General features: G+C 39.6%; 1 protein-coding gene across 14 annotated transcripts in view; it reads left to right on the forward strand.

Annotated features, from left to right (window-relative positions):
• Nucleotides 1–20,132, forward strand: part of CHL1 (cell adhesion molecule L1 like) — a 203,889-nt gene that overhangs the window by 128,952 nt on the left and 54,805 nt on the right. For 13 of the 14 annotated variants that reach the window (XR_013636026.1, XR_013636025.1, XM_078853561.1 and 10 more), the window contains 4 exons: nt 8,737–8,859; nt 10,252–10,422; nt 13,613–13,660; nt 17,006–17,126. Coding sequence is in view for 12 of the 14 variants with exons in the window: in XM_078853561.1 (XP_078709687.1) it covers nt 8,737–8,859; nt 10,252–10,422; nt 13,613–13,660; nt 17,006–17,126 (463 nt within the window). In the remaining 2 variants the exon portion in view is untranslated. The remainder of the gene's footprint in view (nt 1–8,736; nt 8,860–10,251; nt 10,423–13,612; nt 13,661–17,005; nt 17,127–20,132) is intronic. The other variant, XM_078853563.1, reaches the window with a different exon arrangement.

Here is a 20,132-nt window from a genome sequence, read left to right on the forward strand (position 1 = left end):
TTACACATTTCAGCTGATATTATTTAAATGATTTTATAAATTACAGCACTAAAATCCAACTCATCAGGTTGTTCCAGTTCCCTGACCTTTTCTTCTGTTCCTTCGTTATCTTTGTTTTGGATACTAGCATTCCAGGTAATAATCTGTGAAGGTATATCCCTGGCTTGTACTAAGACACAGAACAGATGTATCTTGATTTTGACAAGTTTCCTAGCTGCTTGTGCCAAATGCTTACTTCAGCAAATACAAGGTGTTATGGGATACTTAGCATAAGTGAATAGGATTATGGTACAGGCTGGTTTAGGCTATATCACTGTTACAATATTCGTGGTTAATATTATTGGTGCTTAATGCATTTTGATTGATTGATTGCCAGCAATATTAGTCAAAATTTTAATGAAGGGAGAGAATATTAGATGCTATCTCAGTATAACAATGAAGGTGGTTGTCATATACGGCGTGCTATGATATTTATTTATTCTAGTGTGCCATGGTCATAGCAGCCTAAAAAGTGAAACTGAAAGCTATAGTTATTAATTTTCAGAATGTCTCATATTTCCCCTACTGTCCTCCATATCTCTTAGGGAGCCCTAAGAAACCTTCAAGGTTTTTCTCTGTTTAACCACAAGACTTCCTAACCAAGACTTCCTGTGGAGCTAAGTTAGCTACAGTTGTGAGTCAGTTTGACAGGCCCTTGCAATGCAGCATTCTGACATTTTAAAGTTCTGCCATCATGTTGTGCCCAAGCACCAGCATGGTGCAACATAATGACATTGTGGCAAACCATCATCCCTCTTGAGATATAATGTCCCAATGTGATGACTTTGTACAGGCCTCAGAACTGATTTCAGACTTTTTTAATAGCGGGTCACCTCAAAAAACCACCTGTAATCTGGGAATCCTGATGTGGTAGTCCCGCATATCCCTAACTACTTCGTAATCGCTCCAGCCACTTGCTATTGAGTGGTATGAGGCACTTCTGTTCTCCCCACTAACTCACTAAGTTTGTTCCACAGCATTCCCAACTCCTGTTTGCTAGGAATTAATTACCAAATCTGAGTAAATATCATGGAAGTTCAAGATATTACCACTGAACCATCAGTACCTTCTAAGTTTTCTAGTACAAATACTAAAAAACATTCCCCAAATACTTTAATTTACAAGGAACTGGGTAAATTGTGTACATATTTTCATAGCTATATTAATTTGGAGAGCATTTATTATTCACTGATATTTGCTGAATAGAATTCACCATGCTTTATCTCTAGAGAATAAGCCAGCAGGGCTGTTAGTACAGGCTTTTTTAATGGCATCCTCAGGAGAATTGAGTGTTTGGTGGCAGAAAATGATTTGCTTTGACTTGATTATTATTTCTCTACTGAGGCTATGAAAATAAACACCTTTTGAATGCCTTCTCTTTTTATTTTTCACAAAAGTCATAGTAGTTTTTTGTACTGTGTCTAAAACAGCAGTTTTGCTCATTCAATGCCACCAGTCTTAGTACTTTGCATTTCTACAGCTTCCTCTATCAAAAGATCCCAAAGCACTTGACAGACATAGGGCCAATGGGTCCTGCTGAGATCTGCATGTGATGGAGGCCCTCCAGATCCTGATTTCAGCATTGCCATGGAAGGGAGTGGTCACCTATCTCCTTGGCAGTATCTCTGGCCATTTGAGTGCAGAGGTAGAAGACAATAGGGAACATGCATCATCCATCTACCAGCCCTGTAGAAAAGTTTATGCAGCCTAAGGCTATTATTTTTTCTGGCATCCTCCTTCTGTGCCATGGAACATCTCCTGAGAAGTGATCTAAAGGCAGCTATAAATAGGGGAAAGCCTAGCAATGTGGCTTCATGGGAACTGTGCTGTCACAGAAGCTTAGAAAGTCTGGGAAGGAGAGCCAAAGCCAGGCCAGAGAGTCCACATAAACTGTTCTGTGTTGGGGCAGATCCCCCAAGATACACAGGGAGCAGAACCTCTTGATCTTTCTGTGGGGACAAAATGTTTCTCTCTCCCTGTCTCAATCTTCATCTGTCTCTGGTTTTATACTGCTGCTTTTACTCATAGTACCTGAGCACCTTCTGCATAAAATCAGAAACAACAGTGAAGTCCTTGGTGGACTTCATGGAGTCTATGGAACTTCTTCCTTTTCAGGGAGATTCTTTCCTGACTGTGTACTCTGAAATGAAATCCATGAGAGGAGTCTCCCAGGGTTTCCTTTTTACTGACCAGCTTTTATGGATACCTTTTTTCTTGAGAGGTGTGCTCTATACACTAGCTAGCCAATTAAGCCTCATGACACACTGGCCACAAAGGTCAGGTGCATATATATATAGGAATTACTTCACTCATCACTAAATTTCAGCAGCCTCTAGGGGTGTAACTCATCAGCACTGCACAACAGTTTGACTTCAAATTGTATTTTCAGTTGAACTGAACTGAATGTCATGGTGTGAGTTAAAATGACCTAGTCATTACTGGAGGGGACACAGTAGTTGTTTAATGTCACCCAATAATTTTGGGCAGAGTGAAAAGAGCAACATTGCCATTCAAAGCTCTAGGCAGAAGACAATTATTCACTTTGGAATCTGGCCAGGGCACTGGGGTGATACTACTACTCATAAGAAGACTGCCGGGGGCCCTTTAATTTCCCAAATGGTGAGGACGTCAGTTTTATGTCCCTTCTAAAGTATGTCACCTCCAGCAGTACAAAGTCCTCTGATATTCTGGTGATCCATTGACTTTGATTCCAAAAGAAGAGCTACTTAAATATATAAAAACAGAACACTTTTCTTAATTGATGCCTGTTTCTTGAATTTTGGAACCTGTAGTTGAGACAGGACATGTGGATAGCTTGATATGTGCTGGACAAGACTTTCTTCACTGCAATAAGGGTGCTTATATTAGAAGTAGATTTCCATTCCCTTTATTGTATTTAACTGAATTGACCAAGAACTATAGTAGAATCTCAATGCATGTTTATTTAAGCATATGTGTATGATTAGTGTCCATATACAATTAAGTGAAACAACAGGCAGTGCAGATTATATAGTGCGACACATATTAAATGCCATAAGACAAGGATGCAGACAACAACCACTGTACTACTGAACTTATAATTCTGTTACTTTAATTATTGAATGTGCCCAATGTCAGAAGGAGAAATTGAATTAGGACTAGAAATTTAAACCTTGTATTTAATTGATCACAAGGTACACCGCCTCCTTGGTGAAATGTACACAAGATCCATTTAAAGTATATTTATAGTTACTTTCCTTAAAACACTTAAAACTACAGAATGAAAGCATAGCATGAAAATAAATCAACCAAGAAATAAATTCACGGACAGTATCTCACGTTATCGATTGCACAGTCCACCTAGAAGTCAAAGCCTCTATCTAAAATTTGAAAAGGCATACTGAATTCTGTAGTGAAGAGACCAAAAGGATTCTTGAGTTGAGGTAAAATAATTCATTTTCTAAAATAACTCATTTTCATTTTCTATAACCCATTGGCATTAAAGCACTTTACAAAGGTGAACGATCAATATTATCCTCATTTTACAGATGAGAAAACAGAGTGGCCAAGTAATGGAGCAAAGTCACACAGCAGTTTGTGCACGAGCCAGGAATAGAACCCAGTCCTGTTGGTCACCCAATTTACCAACTAATTCACTGTGATTATTCTAACAGTCGCCAAGTCATTTATGGGGATAAACACCCTTCTTCTTGGGAAAGGGTAATAGCGAAAACCTTCCATGTAGGCAAGGACTAGCATCTATCCCATAGTAAGATACCTTCCTAGATTGACAGCCAGCCATTACATTAGTCAGTTTAGTGTGGAAATTAGAAATCATTCCATAAATTAGCAGAATCATCCTTTGTAAACAGTTCAAAGACTGTAATGAGAATTGCTAATTTAACTCCAAACGGCACAAGCCAGAACTGAAATTGATACACTGAGACAGATCTCAGGCTGTGTCCAAGCTGTGCTCAGCACAGTGCAGGTGGAAGGAAGTTATAAGTCATATTTATGTCCCTCTGGTTTGCTGGCCACTGGGTTGATCCCTGGCATAAAGAAGATCAACCTTAGGGCTGCTCTAATTACTGCTGATTATCAATGGCCAAGGAATGCTCTGGGTATTGGGGATTGCTAGAGAATAGAGATCTCCTGGCCATTGTCCCCTTAGCAGCTCTTACTCAAGACTGGGCAACAACAGTGTGTGTGTGTGTGTGTGCACACGTGCACGCTCGCTCTCTCTGTCTCTCGCTAGTCTGCTGGTGCAAAGTGGGTATAAACCTGGTGGAGGCAGCCAATGAATGAGTCCTTCTATGAGGGGAACATATATAACCATATACCTGCATAGAAAGACTCATTCACTGGCTGAATTGCATCTGAGAATCTCCTCAGTGCATGCTTCTCCAGCACAGCTTCCCAGTGCTAGCCTCCCTGACTCCACACTGGCTTCAAATGCAAAAAACAAGCAGTGGGCCTTTCTGATTCTCTTCTCGCTTACACAGGTGTAAATCCACAAAGTCAGTGGAGTGATAACCACGTAAAACCAGTGTAAGAGAGTAGAATCAGGTACCTTAATTGCATCCTTCTCTAAACAGTGGGACAAATTCTACTGTCAGTTACACTGAGAATTTGTCTACACCATGAAGCCTATGTCAGTATATCTGTGTCGATATAGTGCCTAGTTTAGAGAGCGTTCTGCACCAACAGAAGTGTGTTTGTGTGTTGGAATGCCACCACCCTGAATAACATTAGCCAAGTTGACAGAAACACTCTTCTGTCAACACGGCTGCTCCAACGCTGTGGATTTTTTCAGCATGGCTGTCACTAGGTATTTGTTTTTTTTCACACCCCTGACTAATGAAACTATGCTGACATATCATTAAGTGCAGGCTAAGCATGAGTAAATCTGGACTAATCCCACTAAAGTTTGGAGTGTAGTGAAATGACCTATGTAACTTCAGGTTGATACCAGGGAAACGGAACAGATTCAGGCCCAGTATCTATACTAAAAACACTCATTAGTTTTAGCATAAGATTACATAGTTCTCCCTTCCTCCTAATTTTTCACTGAGATTTTGAATTTTCTGAACATGGGAAAATAGGAGCAGGGATCCACAAGACAGTTGCTGAATTTTTCCTCTCCCTTGTCCCATTTATCAGTGGTATTTCAAAACATTCAACTCTAATCTTGAGTTTTCCAGTAGTGTATGGTCATTAAATCGCAAGTCACTCTAGGGATTGGATATACCCAGGTTCACAACAGTGAGAGGGCACTGAAAACAACAATTTGTCACTGCTTGGGTCACCATCAGTCACAAGCAGAGAACTTGGGCACAGACCAATATAATTTTGATCCTTATATGTCTCACAGTTTAATGACACTTTGGTATTAGAGAACTCAAGATATTACTTGGGCAGGAATTAAAATGTGGCATGAAGAACCATTCCCAAAACAGTTCTGAGTGTGTTATATATCACAGTGTGCTTTGGGAAACGTTTCCATAAGAGGCAGAATGCAGGTGGATAATTTTTCATCATGTGGCTCTTTTTTTTTTTTTCCTGCCAATGGATTGTCTGAGCCTTGATAGGATCCACCTGCTGGCATTTCAACAGGTCATTCGGAGGCCCATTATACAAGTTTGTTCTCCCCCTGGGTAATGAAAATGTGAGATGGAGCACCTTGAGCTATGAAAGATTGTCTGGCCCTGCTCTTTATGTCCGTGTGTAGGCAGTTGCCTGTAATATCGACATGACCTTTTTTTGTAGATGTCATGGCAAACTGATTGATTGATTTCCAATTTCACATTATCCATGTGCTGTATGGATAACTCCGTGCAATTTCAAAATCTATCATGAAGCAGTACGTCTTGCATAGAGCTCAGAACCACTTACCGGCTTAGCTCAATTATTATAGATTCTGTGATCAGCCACAAATTAGTAGCAATTGATTACATAATATCCAAGAATTAAAATGATGAATACTGCAAAAAAGTTGCACACCTGTATGCGCTTAGGAGTGATATAGCACAGCCAGTTCTTAAGATAATGTTATGTGCAGAGGTGCTGGTGGCTGCATAGATCACGGAGTTGATGGTTGGGTTGATGGGTGTACTAAGCAGCGTCTATTCAGGCTAAATGTGGGAACCATTCAATACCCGGGCTATACTGATAAATGAAATAATGGAAAGCAATGTCCAGGGTCTGCACCAGCATGACAAGCCTAGGCAGTGGTCTGGCCAGGCTGACTAAAGCTGATAACAAACACCGGGGCAGGACAATGACTGGGGTAGGGTTGTGCATGTGTGCATGCACCAGACAGAAAAGCTCTGATAGTGTGTCCCTGAGAAAAAGATAAAAGAGAGCTTCTGGCTTAAGTGCTGGCTGAAAGAGTTTCTTGGCTCACCGTTCCAAGTCTATCTCCTGTTGTTTTCTTCTTGTATCAGGATTGCATCAAAGAAATAATGGACTGTCAACAGTTTCTCTTAATAAAACAACCCACAGGGTACCACATTTGAGTAGTTGGTTGGGTCACAAAGGGGTAACAATATAATCAGCTTTTTTCGTTTTTAATAACTCCCCGCACACAGAATGTAGGAAAATTTTGCCTTCCAGCTGATTAGACAGAGTGGGCCTCAGCAAGAGAATCGGTTGGAAGCTGACCTAAATTTCAGCCTAATATGTGTACCTGGCAGGAACGGGAATTGTCACTGGGTGTACCTTGCAGGGCTTAAGGAGTGAAGAAGCTATGGGAAGGAAGCTAGCTGTAGTATTCTCGCTGTTGTCCTTCATGAAGTGGGTGAGATTCATGGGATCTCCATTTTACTGCTTGTTAGGGACCCTTACTCAGTTTATAAACTGGAGATTTTTAAAATTGTTAATCTCTCTGCCAATAGAAGACTGGTAGATATAATTTCTCATGATCCATGGTAAGTGTGAGAACATTCCTTCCATTTTATCTTATGGCAGAGTAATGCCTTCCTTTCGGCCAGTAATATCTATACACAATTCTTACTCAAGCAATCAACATCATGTTGTAATTGTTCCAGTTCAGACTAGCTAGTGTTACCACAGAAGGAATTTAAGAAGAAACTGTAACTCAGAAACACTTCTTGGAGCCACAGCATGCCAGATCTGCTGGCATACATGTTGCAGGGAGGTGGCCCCACATGCTTCTCTCCCCTAATTCCTCCCAGCTACTTACTCAGAGTGGGGCAGGAAGTATCAGGCACACAGCTTCTGTTTTCTCCTCTGCACCCAAACTTAAGATGCAGGTAGGTCCTGCATCCTGCTTCGTTATGGAACTACACATACCAGTCTCAATCTATCTCGTAATATTTGTATGTAAAATCCCCAATAAGCATTCAGTTCCTTAATTGTAACCTACTCCTAGACCATGGGCCAGATCCTCAGATGGTGTAAATCAGCACAACCCATTGAATTTGGTGGAGTTGTACTGATTTACATCAGCTGAGGATCTGGCACAGACGAGCTTTGACATTTAAACGTGATATAATATACAGTTGCATTGCACTGGAGTTCACATTAATAACTGGTGTGCAAAGCTGGCACTTTTTAATATATCCCTTTGGCTCTTGATAGCCATGATTATTTCATTCTTTTACTATTGCTTAATTATGTATTGAACTGACAGAATTGCACCTTCCACCAGTTTTAACTTGCCTCAAATGTAAGCAGGATTCAGTGTCTGCCTTGAAGCAGTCTCACCTTGGTTTGCTTAAAGAGTGGTTATATTTAACACATGAATTTGTTTGTTGAGTTGTGGCTTCTCTAGGCTCATTCCAGGATCAAATCTTACTCACCTTACTTGTGGATGTAGCACCAGTGCCTTCAGTGGGGATGCTCGCATGAGATTGACAAACAAGATACAGTCCTTTGTTTCTGTTTGCAGCTGGCTGTTTGCAGCTGGGCTGGTTGCTGTTCCCGTCCTTTATACGCAGTCCTTGTGGGTTTCCATTGACTTCAGTGAATTTTGGCCATTGAATCAGGTCCTAAACTATTGGATCAACTGGTCTATATTTAAGAGCTAGATCCATTAGCCCTTGTGCATGTGAGTCAAAAGGACTGCTTACATGTACAAGGATAGCAAGATCAGACCCTAAAGATTATGTAGGGGCAGTCTGCAGCTGTGCCACAGCAAAGCTTGCACACCTGAGAGAGGGGGAAGCAAAGATCACCCTAAGCTACCTTTCTGCCTCTTCTAATTCTGGGGCTGACTGAGCACCAAGCCAGCCCCTTGCACAAGTTATAGCAGCTGCCTAAAGTCTGCTCTAAGTTGCACTGCCTTAAGTTGCACTGCCTGGGAGCCATTATGCCAGTGAGGATCATCAAACCACAGTCCTGCCCTTGCTAGCCTCCAGCATGCCCCCGAGTAGTGGAGGATAGAGGAAAAATGTGTACCAGGATGGGTTGATGTAGAGTCATACATGCAGATTTTATGCCAGACTTCCCCTTAACATCACCATTACTTTGCTTTCTGTTACACTAATTCCTTTGTTCTTTGTGTATTACAGACTCTTTTGCTGGGATCTTGTCGTCTTGCTCTTTTTTCAAAAAATGCCAAGCCAATTTTTGCTTTTATGCGCATAATAATATTACTTAATACAGAGAACAAAAGGAAGGATATGGGGTAGATGTGCTGTTTGCATAAAAGGGGGCTAAGGATAAGAAAATGAAGGAAACTGTTTCTTTTTGTCATAGGTGTACCAAAATTCCCAAAAGAAAAGATTGAGCCAATTGAGGTAGAGTATGGTGATGCTGTGGTTTTGCACTGTAATCCTCCCAGAGGAATTCCACCTTTGCATATCTATTGGATGAATATTGGTAAGTAACATTTGATGACACAACACATAACAGGCCTTTCTTAAAATGTCTATCAAGATCAGTTTCATTACAGATTCATAACTGATGAAAATTAAAAGTGTAAGCTCTAAGGAAAAATATATGGATGGCATTGTAGGCAACTCAGTGAAAGCCTCTATTTAATGTGCAACAGCAATCAAAAGAACAAGCAGTATTATCAGGATTGAAATTCAGACCCCATGAAGTCACATGGGACTTTTGCCAGAATTTTTTAAAGAATGGGATATAAATCAATATTTAAAATGTTATAATTCCATTACATAAATCAAAGGTTTACCCTCAATATGAATATTTTGTTTGGTTCTGGTCATTCATCTGAAAAAAGGATATAGCAGAGGGATTTAAGAGATCGGTAATAAGAATGGTTAGACACATGGAAAGGTACTGGTAATAATGGTACAAAAAGGTGAATCAGGTCATCTTCTGCACCTTTCATAATGTACATACAATGAAACTGAAAGGCAAAACATTGATGTTGATGAAATAAAATGCTTTTTAACATAACAATTAACCTGTGAAACTCATTGCCACAAGATAACACTGAGTGCAAGAGCTCAACAGGGTTTTAGAAAGGGCTAGACACACACAGATAATCAGAACATTCAGTTACAGTAAAGTGGATAAAATATACCAGTAATATAAACCATCCTGCTTCAGAAGGCAAGCCAACTTAACTGACAAGATTAGGAATAACCTTCTTCTGTTGTCTGGTTATTGCATAATTGGCTATTTTAGGGGATTCTGTCACATTCTTCTTTAAATGTCTAGGGTGAAATCTTGGCCACGTAACTCCCATTGACTTTGGTGGGACTCAGATTTCACCCCGAGGAGTTATCACTATCAGAGACAGGATTCCAGACTAGATAGATAGACAGCTGCTCTCATTCTACATTTGGCTGGTTTGACAATGAGACAACACAATCTTTGCATGGTCTAGTAGTTACATACTATAAGGTGTAGTTACAGGGAAGATAATTTGGGGTTCTGCACAGTGGAAACCTAGAAATCAAGGCATCGGTGGCAGTGTTGTAAGCCTTTGTAGCACTGAAACTTGGTGGGATTTTCACTGCATCATCCCCTAGTAATTACAGAATTAAAGTAAATGAACAAAACTGACTTTCCAGAGAATTCATGCTGTTTCTGTAGAAAGTTTACCTAGGTTCTTGTTTCATAAACTCCCATTCCCATGGCTGTAAAAGGACACAGAGATTATGGTTATGTTGCACCTCCTTCCTCTTTTACATCAAAGTTCTATTCTGCACCTGAAAGCAAACACATGACAGGAGGTGTAAATAGTCATATTGGGGGATGGCAGGATATCATAACCGTATTATAATATTTTTTTCTTGCTAGATTTACAACACATTCCACAAGATGAAAGGGTCTCCATGAGCCTTAAGGGAGATCTATACTTCGCAAATGTGGAGGAAAATGACAGTCGAAGCGATTATTGTTGCTTTGCAGCATTTCCCAGGCTGCGGACAATTGTACAGAAAATGCCAATGACACTGATGGTTACACGTAGTAAGTCTTTTAAAAATTGTTTTAACTCCCCCTTGTCACTGAATGAAAATATGTGGCATGTGTCTAACATGATTCTCTCTGAACAAAATACATGTTAATACGCTTATTCCTATATTATAAGTCTTACTCTGAGAGCTAGATCCAACTGATAAAAAGCTTCTGCAGTTGCTGGGCTGCAAAAGCACTATTGTCTTCCTTCTGTTCTCCACAGCTATGAAATCTAATCATGATGCATCAGGGAAACTAACTCCCTTCTCAGCCACTGAGTGGATGATTAGGCATTCCATACTGCCTCTTCCCCCAGGCATGGGTTTGCCTGGATATGGCAATTGGGCTCTAGAGAATGACGTTAGGGAGCTGCAGTTAACATGATCAGGGAGTACTCCAGGTGTCCTGTTATGCAACAAGGTTCTTGCTTGGCTGACTGGGTATTAGAGAACTTCAAAATGGCCATAGCCTAGAGTTCTTGGTTTGTATCTGACAAGTCTGTTCCTGAGCTCAGCCATGGAGAGCCAATGGTACCATTTGTCTTCAATTCTATTAATAGTAATCAGTATATTACCATAGTGCCCAAGCACCAGCCAAGGATGGTGCCCCACTGTGAGAGGAACTGAACAAACAGTAGAAGATTATCCCTGCCCACTTCTGATAGGAGCTCAAGAGAAGGTAGAATCAACAGAAGTCATGAATGGTCCCTCCGTCTCTAAATGCACAAAATCACCTGTTGTTTAGAAAAAAGCCCCATAAACCCCATTATTTTATAAGGTACAAAAGCATCAACTTTCATGACCTTGGGAGAGGAGAACTGGGTGTCAATGCTTTCCCAATCATAGGAAATGTACTCCTACTCTAGAGCAAGAGGAAAACTTGTTTGCATGGCTGCCTCTAGTAAGAAGTAAAAAGCACAAAGGAATTGAGCATAATATGCCATGCATTTCCTGATTGAAAGGGTGGGTAGGAGACATGGAGCTGTTCATTTTCTGACTCGTGGGCATTGCAGCTACCCAGTTTTTTGCAGATTAAAAGAACACCAGATACTTCAGATCTGTTCAGTTCCCAAAAGTGAGAAAAAGGTCGTTTCAGATACTGTACCTGCACCTAAGTCCCACTGCCGATGTCATGGTTTTACATTTACATATTCCTATATATTTATTTTGCTTACTCTTTTTTGTGTATCAAAGTTCAAACCAAACAACAAAGGAAACAAAGTGACTCTATATACAGAATGTACAGGAAACAGTGAGATTGTGCTTTTGAAGGAAGTCAAACAAACAAAAAGAAAATCAGAGAAAATATGGTAGGCCACATTCGCAGGCTGCGGTAATCAAAGCTTCACTGAACTCAGTGGCGCTATGACAGTTTCCACCAGCTGAAGATCTTTCCCATTTTGCTTGACTCATTCAGTTGCAGTAATTTTAAGTGTCACTTGCAAGAATAATTATGTTAAAAATCAATTGAGAATATATATTATTTTAAGCTGGCTGTGCCCTTTAAGTCACCCTTCTGGTTTCAATAATATCTGACTTTGGGGGATTTATGTTTCCTAAAAAATCAGGGATATTTTCTTCCTAAATGAAAGCCTCAATATTTAATTTACAAGTGGTATATTTTCTTGTTGGGGTAAACAGATAAATAATTAATAATACTAAGTTCATATACCTTAATACTTGGTTAATCCATCTGGAGGCCTCAGATGGAGTATTGTGTCCAGTTCTGGGTGCCACACTTGAAAAATGATGTGGACAAATTAGAGAGAGTGCAGAGGAGAGCAACAAAAATGATAAAAGGTTTAGAAAACCTGAATGATGAGCAAAATTAAAAAAAACAAAAAACCTAGGCATGTTAAGTCCCGAGAAAAGAAGACTGAGTGGGGACTTGATAACAGTGTTCAAATATGCTAAGGGCTCTTATAGAGAAGATGGTGATATTTTTTTCTCATATCCACTAAACGTAGGACAATGGTAATCAGCTTAATCTGAAGCACAGGAGACTTAGATTAGATATTAGGAAAAACTCTCTAACTGTAATGATAGTTAAGTACTGAAATAGGCTTTCAATGAAGGTTGTAGAGTCCCTGTCATTGGAGATTTTGAATAATGAATGAGACAAAAACCTGTAAGGGGTGGTGTAGGTCAGTCGGGGTATGCAGAGACCCATCTAGAGATTTGCCTAGTTTTAAAACAGGCTACATAAAAAGCACTAACGAAGTCAGTAGAAACTAAAATTTCATACAATGACTTGTTTATACTATTCTATATACTATACACTGAAATGTAAGTATAATAGTTATATTCCAATTGATTTATTTTATAATAATATGGTAAAAATGTGAAAGGAAGCAATTTTTCAGTAATAGTGTGCTGTGACGCTTTTGTATTTTTATGTCTGATTTTAGAAGCAAGCAGTTTTTAAATGAGATGAAACTTGAGGGGGTATGCAAGACAAATCAGACTCCTGAAAGGGATACAGTAGTCTAGAAAGCTTGAGAACCACTGATCTAGGTATACTTGATCCTGCCTCCGCAATGGGGACTGCACTAAATGGCCTTACAAGGTCCCTTCCAAACCTACTTTTCTATGAACTATGGTGCTATGTTTTAGGATATTAATTGTAAGTAAAATATCAGAAGTAGATATCACATTCTATAAATGTTTAAATGTCTCCAGTCACAGAGACACTAGAGGACTTCATCCTGCAGGCTTTGGAACACTCTGGCCTCAGGGCAGCAAACCACTTAAGTACATGCACATTACTGTTGAAGTCAATGGGACTATGTATGTACTTAAAGTGAAGCAAATGCGTAAGTGCCCCTACTGAGGCATTGTGTCTGAGAGCAGGAAGAAGCAGATAAATAACAAAGGAGAAAGGATTAAGGATAGAATCTTTTAATGAATGTTAGGAACCTATCAATCTTATTCGACATAACTGATAAAATCGCTTTCTAGTGAATCTAGAGTTCCTGAGTTTTACATCTTTTTATTGTTTTCTTTATACATACAGAAATTCATTGTCTGTGTTGATTTGCATTATAGTGTTTTGGTGGTTTTATATAAAATATATTTACATTTCCTTTAAGAAAATATTTTGTGTAGTTTTTTTTTTTGTTTGGTTGATGTTTTATTTGTTTTTGACCTTTTAATCTATATCAACTATTCCATTTGCATTTGGTTTTCATTTTTGTTTATTTCAGTTAAACATACTAATGACTCAAGCTCACCTAATGCTGCTGTTACTAAGGGTGAGTGTACCTGTTTTGTTTCTTTGCCTTTGAATTCACAATGAGAATACTTAAGAGCTACTTAATGTGTTGGGTAATCTGAAATTTTAGAAAATGAAATATTGTATCAATTTAGATGAAATACTGTTACTGCTTAGGAAATACTTTTAACATGTTTGCTGGGTATAAGGAATACATGCATCAGTATTGACTCAGTCTTTACTATCTTGACTGAGGTCTGAAGGATTTTTAACATTACTGCATCTCTCTTCCATGTGAAATAAAGCGTTCAGAGAAGTGGTCCTGACAAATAGAAAGTATTTTTCAGAATTGGCAGTTTTGCTGATCAAGAAAGTGATTTCAAGGGGAGGAGCTTCAAGCTAGATGAATAAAAAAATCACGAAGGAACTATGATGACCAGATAGTGTTAGAATATGCTGTGATGTTTCATGTAACAATAGCAGAAAATATGGATAGAACTGATAAGGGTGTGTAGCTAACAGAATATATCTGGTTTCAGAGTAGTAGCCATGTTAGTCTGTATTTGCAAAAAGAAAAGGAGGACTTGTGGCACCTTAGAGACTAACCAATTATTTTGAGCATAAGCTATCGTGAGCTACAGCTCACTTCATCAGATGCATCCGATGAAGTGGGCTGTAGCTCACGAAAGCTTGTGCTCAAATAAATTGGTTAGTCTCTAAGGTGCCACTAGTACTCCTTTTCTTTTTGAGAATATATCTGGATTCTCAACCCAAATACTAGGGCTTGTTGGAAGATTTTAAATGAAAGTTTTCTACTGGAAAATGCTGTTTTGACAAAACTGAACATTTTCACAAAATCGATTGATTTTGAGGAAATGTTGTTTGTTTTTTAAAGGAAAAAGCTATTAAAATGTTTAAATGCCCTGTTTTCATAGTTTTCGATCTCAAAGTTTTGGTTTTTTTATGTATTATAACCTTTTTTTTTTCTAAATTTACTTTATTTTTTTTCAAATTGAACCATAAAGCGTCAATATAAAAAAAAAGGGGGGGGGGTCAGTTTAGTGAAACAAAATGGTTCAAGTGACTCAAAATGATATTTTTGGGAGGTATTTCATTTTATGAAAAAAATCAAAACTATGGCTTTTTGTTCCAATTCGGGTACAAAACAAAAACTTTTCATGAGATGGAAAGTCTATTTTCCACCCCGTTCTACCAAATACCTTATTTTCCCCCAAACATGGTTATCAAGAGAGAATATATTTTAAAATTAAGTCCATCATTTCCAAAACTAACCAGTGATTTTGAGTGCCTCAGTTTCTGGAGTGCCCAACTAAGAACACCTGAGAGGGACTTGATTTTTCAGAGGACTAATGCTGAACAGTTTCTGAAAATCAGGCCCTTTTCAGGTGTCTCATGCTGGACACCCAAGAATGCTATTCATGTCTGAAAATCTAGGCATATGTGGGCGAACATTTGTGTACAGCACATGTACTCACTGGTCTTTGTAGTACATACTGTACAAAGAGACCCAAAGAAATTAAAGAAGGGGAGAAGAAAACTGGCTTGTAAGATAGAAATGATTTATTACCAAATTATCAGTAAATCGTTTTTCTTGAAGAATCAGTAAACATTTGAATGACATATTGGCTATTGATTATTACTGAATAGCCATTTAACAATATAAATGGTTAAAATGTATTGTCAAAGAAACAACTGAGTTTTTGTTGACAGTCTAGAATAAATGGTTATCTGAAACCCAGGACAGTAAAAAGGAGTTTTGTTATGAACAGTGGTTTGTTTTCAAGCTGTATTCCCAAATGCATTCGTGAGTTGTTGTAAATTCTGCAACTGTAGAGGGAAGGCGAATTCTAAGTTGCTGGCAAAGGACAAAAGATATGATTTCAGCTGAGATTTAGAAGACGATATAAAGTTAGTGAAGGGGAAAGACATGAAGACTGTTCCAGATGGCAAGAACAGACAAGGGAAACGCTCATTCACCACCATTGGTCAGAGTGTGTGGGTGAGGGGAGAAATAAGGAAGCAGAGAGGAGGCAAATACTAGCTGAGCAGGCATGATAATAGAAGAAAGGTCCATGAGAGAGGCTGGAGCAAATCCATGATAGAGTTTTTTCAAGGCATGGCAGGAAATTCTGAACTGGTTCTTAAAATTGGCTGGGAACCAGGGAGGTTGTCTGAGGATGAAGCACACTTCTTAGGGCATGTGAGGTGGGAAGCCGAATTCTTCTTAGGCTGTCAGCTGGAGAGATGGGACTTGGATCTTCGTTTGGAGGGATTAGAAGAGATTTCAGCAGAGTTGGAACAGAGCATCTGGCCCAGCCACCCTGTCACCCAGCTTCTTCCCAGCTTCCAAAAACTCGCTGCCACACCCAGTCTCCTTTAGGATGGTTTAGCCTCTTACCATAGGCAAGTAAAACAACAGAGAACAGCCTTTTAACTCTCCTTTTCTCTCAGGCTTCCAAGCCACCTCTCGTTGGAGTCTCTGGTGCCTGTTCCTGGCAGCATCCCAGTCCTAGTCAGCTCTGCTCCCTTCCTGGAGCAAGAGCCCCACGGCTGCTGCCCTGAGACCCTTGCTCCAGGGACCCATCACAGGAGTTAGCTGCACTCCACCATGGTTTTCCTTCCTTTTCTTAGGCATGGCCTGTCCCAGTCATTCCCTTCCGTCTCCCATTTCCTCCCTTCTGGTAACCCTTAATAGGCACAGGGATAGCTTAGGTCCCTTTAATTGGCTCACCTGCTCTGACCCAGGGAAGTTGGGCCCAGTTCTGCTCAGAGGGACCAGCTCCCTTGTGACACACCCCTTCACCCTATACCATTTGGGAGTCATACTAGTGCAGCTGCAACTCTGGCCCTTTTAAGAGTGACATCTCCCAACCAACATTGTCAGCAACCAGGAGCTCTTGTACCAGCATAATTCAGGACTAGCCTCCCCCTGAACATCTTCTGGGTTGATCTGCCTCTTTAAGACACCAACAGTAGCAGCCAGAGAAAGAATCCCCCACTGTTGTATGATTCTAGCCTAGCCACTGCCCAGCCCTGAAAGCTGGATGGAAAGGAACTTCATGAGTGTAAAGTTGTGTATTTGTTTAAGGGTTTGCAGGTTCAGGGCTCTGGTTTTGAGGAAGAGAAGGTTCTAATTTTATTCCTGTTACTATAGTTGTGTTTTGAATGTAAGTAAAAAACAGAGCCCTAGGTAGGTCTTTTAGAAAAATACCACAAATATAAATAAAATGAATGAATGAATATTCCAGAAATCTTCTGACCAAAGCAATATTTTTAGCACTGGTTAGAGGGTACAGAATGATTCAGGGACATATGTAATCACCTTACTTCACAAAGTCTGACCCTTTTCTTTTCTCTTTTTTAGCTAATTTCATCAAGGAAAGAAAACCCAAAATACTGATACCACCTGAATCTTCTGGTAGCAGCTCATCAGTTACTGTCATCAAAGGGGGAGTTCTACTACTTGAATGCATTGCTGAAGGGCTGTGAGTACTGGACCCACTTAACAACCTTCTGAAATAAAGTTAGAGTAAAAGGAAGCACCTTTATACATTCTCCAACAGAGTATATAATTTTCTGTATACCAAATTTCTGTTTAAATTTCTGTTTTCAGTTTTTGAAAACTGGCATAGAGTTACAATGGAGAAAGTTTCCTGTTGGCGAGTGAGTCATGTACAGGTTATGGACAAGTATAACTAAAGAATCGGCATTTGCCATAGTAACTGGCATATCACAGTCGTTTATCCATCCTGTGATCACTGGTTTTGCAGATGTTCCAGTATGGTGACCACTGAAAATTATTATTCTTTTGAGTGTATTAGGAATTGATTCAACTTCCACAGTGTGGATTCCAAAAAAACCCACCCTTTTTTCTTTTCTAGCATGGCCAGTTCAGAGTATTGATTAAGTATCAATAAATTCCTGAGCTTTTCCACCTTCAATGAGATTTCAATTTCCTGAGCACTATCGTACAAGGATTCTTGCCTTCCATGATGCCCATTCAGAAACAAACCCAACAACAGAGTAAAAGACTAGGGGCATTTTGATTCAGGGCTTTCTGTTTGGCCCATGATAAAGATAAGGGACATCTGCAAAATTAGATATAGATTCATATTTGGGAGTGTTCAAGTTTAATTTGGGCCAATTTCAATGCATGGATGCAGGCATAACTAATCCCTAGGCGTAGCCCTCTGCATTGAATGGAAATCTCAAACCCCATTATTATTAGTATTGGTAATACCATAGTGCCAAGGAGCCCTAGTCCTGGCCCAGTACCCCATTGTGATTGTCACTGTACAAAAAGACCATGCCTGCCACAAAGAATCTATAATCTAAGACAAGATGCAACAAATAGATACAGGTAGGGGTATGCCATCTTTTTTATTGTGCAGGATGGAAAATGAGTGGGGAATGGGAAAGTCTAAGCAGATATGATTGAAGTGCAATCCTCATGATGATGATGATGTGGCGTTTAATTGTGAATACTCCTCTAAGCCCTGATTCCTCCAAGTGGGCAGGGGTAACTTGGCAGCCGTACAGCAGTACTTTCATCAACATGGGATCAGGTTTACCTATGCCCTCCATCCTGATCACCACTTTTTACCTTGTACTTATGTGTGCAACTTTCTACCCAAAAAGGGTTGTGGGAGGAAAACTAGGTAAAGCTTAAAAGCCCTGCAACCATTAAACTTAACAGGGAAAACACATTTGCTCCTGGTTGATGTGTGATAGAGCTCTCTGTTGAATGGGTGTTTAAATCATCATGTTTACAACCTGTATTGTTGAACTCCACATCCTTGTGTGCTCACTGTGGTTAGCAGATAAATGATCCATATTAAAGCATGTGCAATTCTCTCCCATTATAAACTGCAAAATCAGGGTGTTTATCTGCCTGAGCAAACATGTTCAGGGCATCTTGTTTGTCCATGCTTGTTTGAAAGGGCATCACTCACCCTTTGACTAGACAAGATTATGACTTTGCAATTGGTTGCCATTTTCTGAGAGCATGTGAGCAACTCATCTCTGTTGGATTCATTCCAAGTAACTGTAATGGGTTCTTGTTCCTTTTTGCAATACATCCATGTCTAGTTCACTGCCTGTGAACTTCCTTTTTATCCAGTTGATGAATTCTTAAAAAAAAATATGTTATAAATTTTATGCTCAGGAATGTAAGGAACCAATCACTTTGGTTGAAACAAGGACAGTATGTGGACTTGTTCTGCAAATTTCCTCATAAAACTTTCCCCGTGTAATAATTAAAGCTGGTAGGAGAAAGGGAAAGTGTACTTCATGAACATTTTAAAAAGGAATGAACACTTTACATTTACATTTCATTCAAAATTTCCCATGACATGGGAGAAAAAGTACTTCCTCTTTCAAGTATACAAAAAAAGTTGGGGTGGGGATGAAATACAAAACAAATTTACATCAAAGCATGAACAAATTAGGCCAAAATGGAAAAAAAAATCTTGTAGTCGAAAAGGAAAAAAAATTGGGAAATTTTTCTTTGGGAAAAAAAATGACAAATTTTCAACGGACTCTAAGTATATTCCCCCAACCTGCCTCCCCTTGCAGTTCATCCCTGCAGTTCATCCCTGTTCTGTGTGGTGAGCAAATGTCAATGAGGAACTAGATTGGCTAGATTGAGACAAGTTTCAAACTCCGAAAATGAGGACCAGTCAATCGAAAAATAATTAATGGCAATAAATATATTGCCACTTTGTGATCTCGGAGGATTTTACCCTGATCTTGAAAATGGCAGGCAACCTCCTCTAGAAGGTACAAAGATCTAAACTGGTGTTGATGAAATTTAAGGGGTTTCATAGTGTCGGTGTTTCAGTACTGTGTCAGGGATGAACTCTCTTGCAGAAAATATGACACTTGAACTATTATCCCTGCTGCTCATAAAGGAACATAATTTCTCGGTACCTGGGGCTTTGAGTAGCTTGTGCCTGGGCATTTTGCCATCTTAACAGATGGACACAAGAGTAAGCAGATATGACACTGTGTATATGCATCATGTATGGTGCTGGGGTCAGGAAACCCAGCTGGGAATGTTCAGACAGCAATCTGTCTTGTACTTCAGTGTCTCTGGTTCTGAGCACGCTCCTAACTTTCTAAAAATATAAAGTAGCTTTTTCAGCCATCTGTGACATGCGGTTAGCCCTATCTAATCAGGCCGAGTACAGAGCGGAGTTATTTTAATGAAGTCTTTACCCCCTTGTCTGTCTGCAAGAAGTCCCAAACAAGCTTCAGTGCCTCTACTATAGTTCATGCCACTATGTTTACAAGGGATGCAAACCTGTTTTGTGACCCACTGTCAGCTGCAAAGGATTCGTTGTACACAGGTCCCTTTTAAACAACAGGCAGCAGCTATGGACCATATCAAACCTCCAGCCAGGATGTTTCAATGAGTAAAATGGGTAGCTCTGCACACAAAGGAGGGCCATTTGGAGAATTCTGACATCATGATCTAGCAAAGGGAAATGTAT

This window comes from Lepidochelys kempii, chromosome 7, assembly GCF_965140285.1.
Source record: "Lepidochelys kempii isolate rLepKem1 chromosome 7, rLepKem1.hap1, whole genome shotgun sequence".
Taxonomy (NCBI): domain Eukaryota; kingdom Metazoa; phylum Chordata; order Testudines; family Cheloniidae; genus Lepidochelys; species Lepidochelys kempii.